The sequence below is a fragment of the Dysidea avara genome, chromosome 8 (genome assembly GCF_963678975.1).
Source record: "Dysidea avara chromosome 8, odDysAvar1.4, whole genome shotgun sequence".
Lineage (NCBI taxonomy): Eukaryota > Metazoa > Porifera > Demospongiae > Dictyoceratida > Dysideidae > Dysidea > Dysidea avara.
This window is the reverse complement of record NC_089279.1, coordinates 24,912,939-24,923,189: the sequence shown is the minus strand read 5'-3', so window position 1 is coordinate 24,923,189 and position 10,251 is coordinate 24,912,939. Positions and strand designations below refer to the sequence as shown.

The 10,251-nt window shown below is 38.2% G+C and overlaps 1 protein-coding gene across 1 annotated transcript; it reads right to left on the bottom strand.

Annotated features, from left to right (window-relative positions):
* Positions 1-2,179: 2,179 nt before the first annotated feature.
* LOC136263279 (C-signal-like) lies at positions 2,180-9,561 on the bottom strand. Its single transcript, XM_066057792.1, has 2 exons — positions 9,445-9,561; positions 2,180-3,022 (listed from the first exon to the last, which is right to left on the bottom strand). Exons 1-2 carry the CDS (start codon positions 9,445-9,447, stop codon positions 2,267-2,269), a joined length of 759 nt encoding a protein of 252 aa, XP_065913864.1. The 5' UTR covers positions 9,448-9,561; the 3' UTR covers positions 2,180-2,266.
* Between the last annotated feature and the right edge of the window lie 690 nt (positions 9,562-10,251).

Genomic DNA, 10,251 nt, shown 5'->3' with positions numbered 1-10,251 from the left:
TTTATGCTATTTTAAGGTTATATAGCTATTTAACTATACACAGTTTCAGAGATATGGACTTTTCAGACTTATGGACTACCCCTGGTCTCAAGGGGTTCGGATAACTGAGGTTCCACTGTAGCTGGGCTGGCTGCTGTTTCCATGCATAAAACATAATTGACATTTAAGTAGGGACCAGCCTATTATGCTCCTTATTTTACCTATCATGCTATGCTACACTGCTCTAATTTTCTCATACTAGCTAGTTATGCTCTATATTATCATGTTTCATTGTGCTGATGTATGTTGTACAGTAACGTATGAAAAGTTGTCATTATAGCTACCTAATATTTTAGCTTTAAAACTCGGTAATGGCAGTTACAGTGGCCAGTTGTAGAATTTGCAATATTGGTTTATGCACTCAAATTAGAATAAGTCTGTGAAAGGTGCTTGCAGAATGAATGACTATTGTAATGAGCACTTTATACAATGAAATACATGCATATCTGGTCCACAGACAAAGTTTGCTGGAAAATTGAAAGTCTGTTATGCTAGCATCATGCTTGATGTTTTCTGGCACCTATTAACTATGCTCAAAATTATGCTGGAATAAATAGGCTGATCCCTACGCAGCAGTATTCATTGCAGTACTGCTGACTATAGTACAAAGTGGTTCAACAAGTTCTTCTATAGCTAGCTAGTGTACTTGAATGATGACAATGTGTTATGCCTCATGTCACTAACCATATTATATGCCAGTTCATTTTATTAGTATTGTTAGCTACTATATCTGATTTGTCAAAGATAGGGCCGGTTTCATCGAGGCCTGCACTATAAGGGTGCTTCCCAGATTATAAAAATAAAACATATGATAGTTAACCCACTAAAAGACCAAAACCATGCACAAACAACAGGACAAAATTAATAACAAAACAACAACATAAATTACAAATAAAGGTGATGGTAAAAACACTAAGACACAACAATGAGATAAAACAGAATAGGGGATATGGTTCCAAAGGAAAATGGTGTTTATGAAAAATAATCTGTAACAATTAATGTTGGAACTCAGCAGTCAAGCAGAGTGAGTGCATGGCTTCTAGTAGCTAGGTGGATCAAATTCAGTTGAGTATATAATGATAGTTAGTATACTGAGGTTTGGCAAAGCTGGTTCTGTAATGCAGAAGATTTTAACCACTTCCTATATAGCTAGGGTTGCAAAGACTGTATACCACAGTCAGTTTGTTGGTGCATTTGATTCAGAAGTAATTGATATTCTTAGAAGTAGCAATGTGGATTCCATGCAATACATGCGTATTCAGTAGAGGTCATACTAAGCTTCCAATTTAGCAGACTGAGTTGCACCCCACAGTGAATACATTAAATAAAAATTTAGTATATGCAGGCAGCCTCAGATTTTGCAATGATCTGACCATGACAGTGATAAAAACTCCCAATTGCAAGATGCTGGACTACAGGTTTCCAACTGTACCTAATGAGCAAGTAGGAAGATTTCCTAGAAGTCAACAGAGCCTCACATTTTGAGCTGCCAGCAAATAGCCCACAGATGAATACTCAACTGTAGCTGATCACAAAATTATATTAATCACTCTCTGAATGAACCTCGGGCTACATTGTCAGTAAAAAGTTTAACACAGTTAGCAGAATGTTGAACAACTTTCTTAATGTCATTCACGTAGCTGCAATAAAAAAAATTAATAGTAATGGACCTCAAAACTGCACTCTGAGGTACATCAAAGCTGACAGATAACCACTGATAATATATAAATCATTTATAACAACTCTTTGAAAATGGCCTGTTAGGAGAGAGCAAACCCACTTTAAAAGCTTACCAGAGATTCACAAGCCTCCAGTTTTAACAACAGCCTTTCATGAGGCAGAGCTTTGCAAAGTCTACGGAAATAAGTGGAACTATATGCATGATTTTCTAAACACTTCATGGAGAACATTCAGAAGAGACACAATAGATTTCTTATTCCAGGATCCAAACTGAGGTGACCAGATTTTTGACCATCTCACTACTTGTACACACTTTTCTCTGCAAGCTAGCTATGTACAGTACCAATCGATTGGTGCTTCCTTCCAGTTACATAATCGTAGCTATCATATTTAGCTTATATTAGTCAGCTAAAATATCACCACCATCACAGCTACAGACTAGTATTTCCAACCATGCAGATTTTGTATATAGCAACTGTCAATCATTACATATAATGCCATACATACAAACTAGACATATCATGTATGTGGTTGCATCAGTAGTTAACTACCAGTTCATTACAGAGCCATCATACTGGAAGAAACCACCATTGGAGTTATAGTCAAGTTTAGCGAACAACTTCAACATTCCCTTGACTGAATCCTCAATAGTAACCGGAGCATTAGGTCCTCCCATGTCAGTTTGTACCCATCCTGGATGAACTGAACAAGTAATAATCCCATCCTTTACTATGTCAACACTAAGAGACTTTGTGATAGCATTGAGAGCTGTCTTACTGCTGCGGTAAGGATATAGACCACCAGAGTTGTTGGATGAAATAGAAGCAAGTATGGTAGACATGTTGATAACAGCTGCTCTTTGCCAGCCAAGTGGTTTATCAGAAGCATGACTAGCAGCTCTCTTCAGTAGTGGTAGGAATGATTGTGTGAGCATTAGTGGACCAATTGTGTTGGTGATAAAAGCCTGAGCCATGTCATCAGCAGTTAAATCTTCTAATCTTTTCTTAACAGTAATCCCAGCATTGTTAAGAAGCACATTTAGTCCATTTTCCTTTACAAGTTCATCTACAGCTTTCACAACAGTAGAGAATGTAGCAGAATTGGCAACATTTAATTGCAAAATAGAAAGGCGAGGCTCTTTAGCTGCCAAATTCTCCAGCTCTTTGCTTCCATCAACCCCTAGGTTCCTGCTGGTAGCTATCACGTGATGAGGTTGCGGATTACTGGCTAGTAGAGACTTCACTAGTCCAAGTCCTATCCCTCTATTAGCTCCAGTAATCAGTATAGAAAGTGGTGTTTTTGCCTGTAAGAGTTATAGCTACATATATCAACATGTTAAAAGTACATGCACTCTATAGTACACTATGTGCATGGATAGTAGGAGTACACACCAATGATGGTAAGCTAGGGGTAGGAAGGATGGAATAGAACTTTCCCGAAGCCCATAATTAGACCATGTCTGCATTATCCCATGTATGATTGCATTAAAAACTAAATAACTACATCATTTTGTACAAGATACCTTCATTAGGCACATTACCAATAATAACCATGTGTAAGTTCATCAGAGTTGTAGTAGCGGTTAACCATTCAGATTGCTAGCTTTAATTTATTAGAGTGAAAATTCAAATATCAGTATTTTACTATTGAGAGTCGTGACACAAACCCATACACATTATAATATGATATAGGAAGTCTTAATTAATGTTAATGGTATAAAAATAATAGACCAAGAACTATCAGTTATTAACTATCAGTTAATTACAGATCCATCATAGTTTAAAAATCCACCATTGGAGCTCTGGTTGAGATTAGAAAACACTTTCAACGAGCCTTGTGCCGACTCCTCAATAGTGACTGAAGCATTAGGTCTTCCCATGTCAGTTTGTACCCATCCTGGATGAACTGAACAAGTAATAATCCCATCCTTCACTAGGTCAACACTAAGAGACTTTGTGATAGCAATGAGAGTTGCCTTACTGCTGCTGTAAGGATATAGACCACCCTTGTCATTAGATGAAATAAAGCCAAGTCGAGAAGATACATTTATAACAGCTGCTCTCTGCCAGCCAAGTGGTTTATCTGAAGCATGACTAGCAGCTCTCTTCAATCAGTAGTGGTAGGAATGATTGTGTGAGCATTAATGGACCGATTGTGTTGGTGGCAAATGTTTTTATCATGTGTTCAGCAGTTAATTCCTGCATTATTCACAAGCACGTTAACTTCTTTACTATTCCATCTACTACTCCTACAACAGTTGAGAATGTTGCAGAATTGGCAACGTCTAACTCCACCACGGTAAGACAACTTTCTTTAACTGCCAACTGCTCTAATTCTTTGCTTCCCTCTCCTCCTAGGCTCCTGCAAGTAGCTATCACATGATGAGGATACTAAACCAAGTCCCATGCAGTCCCCTATTAGCTCCACTAATCAGTATGGAGTACGGTGCTGTAGTCTGTAAGAGTAATTAGAAATATGGCACATTTCTATAGGCCAAACATAATTATCTGTGGTGTATTTAACTACCACATCTATTGAAAGAGATTACTCTGTGATATTTCCAAAGTGGGTTTAGCATTTTGTTACAGTAAGTGATAATGTACACTGGCTAGCTCTACATGCACAGTATACAGATACTATGACCAATGGTACATGATGTTGTACTTGTATACTGACATGTTAATCACATGATTCTCAAGTTCTACATTAGCAAGATTAACCAAACTGCTTCATTATTGTCAGGGAAAAGTGAGGCTGCTTTTTGGGTGATTTTTTTCAGGGGCTATGCCCAAACCTTTATGGTCCCTACCAGAGGCGTAACTACAATGTAGGCAGGTGAGGCAGTTGTCTCACCAAATATTGGTGACTACACTGAGAGCTACATTGGACCTTTTAGGTGCACTGAAAGTTTCCATTAACAAAGTCTACAATAGTTCAACTTATTATACATACAGTAAAGTGTCCATCTAGGGGCAGTTCCAGGGAGTTACTGAGGTTTCAGAAACTGGTCAAGCAAGATCAATATACTCCAATAGAGCACTCACCCTAATACAACAGTCAAGCAAATTTTTAATATAATAGTTGTGATAAACTCCCAAGGGAGCATACCCCAGACCTCCTGGATTGATATGTTCTGCATGCTATAATAACAGTACTTAAACTTTTCAAGTCAAAGTCTGAACTACATGCTTAAAATTATATGTGCATTCTTTGCAATTACCATAATAGCAGGATAAAAATTACCTCCAAATTCTATCTTGTAACTCTTAATTTTCAAATATTTCTGGGGGGGGGGACATGCCCCCAGACTTCCTAGTTGGAGTATACTACGCATGGTGACTCTACACACTAGAGTGCATGCATCATTTATAAGCATCACAAGGTCTGCCTCACCTATTTAAAATTTCTAGCTACACCCCTGCCTACTATACAGTACTATTGTACTGTATGATAAGTTATATTCTTGAAGACAGTATGATTTCTTAATCAGTTAAATTAGTGCCTCTGTTGTAGTTTGGAAGGAAGGCACTGTACTAAGAAGGCAGGTAAGGACTCTGGAATGCACTGGTATAGATAAAAAATCAATGTATTAGAATATTATTAGGATGTATAAAATTAGTTCAACACATAGTTCATCATTTTTTGAGATCACAAGATGAATGATGTACAGTACCTCTGGATGCACCTACCATTCATTTATAGAGTAGCTAGTCATTCCATCACATGGACATCGTTATATCACCCAGACCTAGCTACTAGCAGCAAATGAAACTGCACTACTTTGAAGTACTTACTTGCATTAGAATTGTAGGAGCACAGCTGCACTTGTTGAAGTCTTCTGGACCATCAATTAATGGAGCGGTGATGCATATACCGGACAGGAAAGAAATTACTTCGACATCTTAAAAGAAGCATTATCCTTTTAGCTAACTACAAGTCAATCCAATACTAAGTCAGCCCCTGTGGTTGGCAAGCAGTAATCAACCCTTCCTTCCCCTTTTGTTGCAGTCACCAAGACGTCAATTAGGTAACTCTTATACCTAGGCCACCAATGCACAAATTCCAGTGCATTGCTTTAGAAAACAGTTTGTTTATGGCATTTTAGTAATAACACATTTTTATACGAAGGATCTCACACAACATGTGTAGCTAACTACTACAAAAATTATTGCAGTGAAAATTGGCCATTGGATCAGTACTAGACTTGCATAGATAGCTAAATAACTAGATATAGCTACAAAACACTACCTTCAGTAAAGCCCCTTAACACACTGGAATTCTTACAATCAGATATACTTGTTGATGTCATATCATGCTACAACACGTGCAATTATTCAGCTAGACAACTGGGTGTCACCTCCTGTGACCACACCACCCTCACTGCATGCTAATAAATACGAACACAGCTATATGGTGCATGGGTAGTAGTGTCCGGAATATGCAGTTCATTGTTATGTGGTGTTCAGAATTTGATAAAATACTCTATGGGCTATCCAACAAAATGACTTATAGGTGGAGCATATTTGTTATCATGGTGAATTATTTTTCCATTATGTACCTAATGTCTTTGTGTCAGTTCCCCAGCAGCAGCAAATCTACTTCGTGGAGGTGGAGTTGTAGAATCTCCACCCTACTGATGCAAGGCCTTAATTTGGGCTGAAAGGCGGTAGATGACCCATATTAACTGTTAAGTAGCTATAAAAGTCAGTGGGCCATCTGCTGCCTTTCAGCCCAAATTGACTACTGCATATGAAGAAATAATTATGCAAACTCTTTCTATTGAAATGGCTCCAAAGTGAGCAAATATAAATATTTGCACACACACCACACCTTTTATGTACGTTTACACTTGCTTGTCGAGTTTTGTACATTACATTAGGCCATCGTTATTATATTGCTTGTTTCCCGTCACCTAATGGAACAAAAACTGATGCAAGCGGGAGGTGATTATTGATTATTACACTTGATTCTTTTGTTTCAGTCTCTGACTGCTCTAATAGAGTATCTCGAATCTTGAAGGCTGCCAGGACGGTTCACCCATGCACTCTGTTCAACAAGAGTGGACCCTTCTGCTTTGTTTATATGCACAGCTAATACATTTACCTTAAAACTTGGTCTCTCTGTGCCTCGTTTTATCATGAAATAGTCCATTCACGTGATCTATAATCAAGTAATTAAAATTTGGTGCGGCTACCTAAAGATTGATGCGGGTGGTGATGGGAAACAAGTATTATAATAATGATGGTCTTATTAGTATCAAGCCTACCAGTTGGGGCATTGGAGGTTTACACAGAAGTAAACTTAATGTATTAGCTAGCCACAACATGATCTGTTGTTAAACCCAGGAGATCCTTTAGGCCACCGATTGTAGATTCCTTGTTTCCTGTCACCTGCCCGCATGATCATTTTAGAGCCGCATGCAAATTTATTATTGCATTTGATAGTCACGTGATCTAATTATTTTTGTTTATAATTGCTAGTGTGAGTACATGGTGTATTATTGGAAAGGTAGTGAGTTTCTGATGTTTTTAGTGCCAAAATGCATGGATAACTACGTAGTTTGAATTCATTCTAACCTCAGACCGGATTAGCTATCTCTTCAAGTAGCCATTGGTGGACGAGATACTTAATGAACAGGAGTCCCACTCATCTGACAATCAATGTGTGTGGAACATTCGTACTGTTGCAGTTGATGGCTAAATTAGTGTTATGACCACAAGCATGATACACCCAGCCAGCAAGGTGAGCAAACTCTATAAAAGCCTGCAAAATTTGGTGGCTGCATGCTTAGAGAAAATGAGGGGTCTGCAACACTTCGAATCTAACTTTCTATGAGAATTGAATCTTACATCTCTGCTAAATCTGAGAGTAAAGGCAATTAGGAGGTCATGGGCTCCCTTGATATTAAATAATAGATTTTAACAAGTTGGTGTGCAGGCGCCATGCAGCTAGCTAACTCATCTGGAATAACTATAGACAGTATATACTACTATGAATTAACCAACTATGTATTACTACTTTACAATATGGTAGTTTGGGTTGTGCAATAATATAATTAGCTATTTCTCGTAATTCATGAAATATTCGTAATTCATTCAATTACGTTGCTATGCACTGCTAAGGAAGCGTTTGTTAAATAAACTGCTTTTACCAACATATTACGCACAAAACTATCTTCTAAACTGTTTTATAGTGTGACTAACGTGTTTTATCCCACAAATTCTCTCGACAAAGCCTCAAAGCTGCTCTTCATTTTCGTTCGCGTACGTAAGGGATACGCCCCCTTTCAACTCGAAGCGATAGGCTATTCCTGGCAGTATACGAGGCCTGCACCGTTGTTTTTCAGTTGCTAAATGCCTGAAAACCTCAAGGGGAAGGTAGTCTGAGGAAAGTCACCACACCCGTATTTCAGTCCGCCGAAAAGAAACCACCTCAGAGCAAAGTTCACCTGTGCAGAAGTTTAATACAGACTTCATTTCACTTTTACTTCTTACGTAAAAGCTGCTTTCACCGTTATTAAACGATTTTGCTCACGTGGGTGCGTACGGACAAACATAGGTAGATAGGTAGATAGATAGGTACACACACACACTTTTACGGAAACAATTACAGTAAACCAGGCGCACGCCCACAGCCGGCCTTCGGCCGGCTGTGGGCGTGCGCCTGGTTTAATAATACTGATAACCGCCCGCCCGCCCGCATGGTATTTTTTGTCTGACTAGGACGGGAAACAAACAATTTACAATTGCTGGCATAACTGCATACGAATATGCACACTCTTTATTGAAATGGTAATACACACCCTCAGGCGGGATCACATCACGCTGACGCGTTTCTAAGTCTAAGACATCGACTCGGCTGAATAGCGTAAGTGACCGATTATCGAACGAAGTTTATACTTCACTTCATAAATATCTCCAGGAAAGTAGAATCAACCTCGACTTTTCACCAGGAGGTAGTGCCTTTCTTGTACAATACCTCGCTTAAGTTTGAGTAATAGTATCCGATTAGTGTCCGTGTTATTAGTGGATTTCTGCATTCCGTAAAATATGAATTATCGAACACCAATACCTATTATCGAACGCCCATTAATTTGCGTTAATCAATTATCGAACGTTTTGCACCTTTTCTATTGTGGTGACTTCAGTGCACCCTACACACTCTTAATTATTTTATCTGAAGTGCCATGATACTGTAACTGAAGTATAGTTTTGATACAAGCATGCACTTGTGAGTTACAACAGCGAATCGTTTAGTGTAAAATACGTACTGTGAAAAATCAGCACATTACGACCAATAACACAGTCTTATTATCCTTGTTTACAACAACCCCTTCTGTACAGTCTTCATGGATACATCTTTTACTCAGGTAAATGACAAACAGTCAGCCCAATTCCGCCGCCAAAGTCACGCTCGAGTTGTACTTCTTTCATGGCGATTCCTGTGTTTTTTCTTCATTTCTTCTTCAGTGGTGATGAGTATCAAGACTGCTGTGATGTCCACACATAAACTCTAAAGGATGGAAAGCTCATTAAGAATAGGCTACACTATTGGAATTCTCCATATAAACACCTTACGAGTATGCGGAATAAAATTGTAAACTTCCGAATATGTTACGTGATTTTTATGTTCGATAATAGGTACCGTTCGATAATAGGTCACTTACGCTAAGTCCATGCAATCCATGCTATACATGCCATCAATACAACACATTATCAAACTAACCATTTTTGCTGCCTTCTTCTATTGTTGTCCGGTCGCATGCATCAGCGTTCAACATCAGTATGATTTCACCAGATCTAGATGCTGGTAGTTTCACGCACTTGCGAGAATATTTTCAATGGGCGCCTAGCTATCTGTAAGCATTTTATGGACAGATAATTATATAATCTACTAATAAATAGTCCAAATCTTCAATTATTTGTGTCAATGAACTGGGATGGCCCTCACTCAAAGCACGTCGTGACTATATATCTATTTGGACTCTGTATTCCATCTTCCATAAGAGAACAGCCATTGATTTCTCTAAATATTTTCAATTTAACACACTATCTACTAGATCTCATTCCTTAACTTTAAACCTTGTGTGTTCTACGATCAACGCATTTAGGCACTCATTCTTTGTGGCTGTGCCATTTCTATGGAACTTCTTACCTCCAACAATTTTGTCACAGCCAACTGCAGGCAGTTTTAAGCATAAGCTTAAATATTTTCTGTTTTGTACTGAAATAGCTATATCATTTCTTATTTGTAATTTGTTTTGATTGTGTATATGTATGTATGTTCTGTGCATGTATGTATGCTCTGTATGTGTATATGTATGTATGTTCTGTGTTGGGGACCACCTAGTACAGGCTAACTAGCCTTTTGTGGAACCCTTCTTTGGAAAAATTGATAATAAATAAAATAAATAAATAAATAAAGTTAGCCACTCCCGTTATTATAGCTATTCCATGGAACTACAACATTAATGACCTGTGTGTATAGAGATTATGCATCTATTTAAACCACAGCTGAGTGTAGCTAACTATA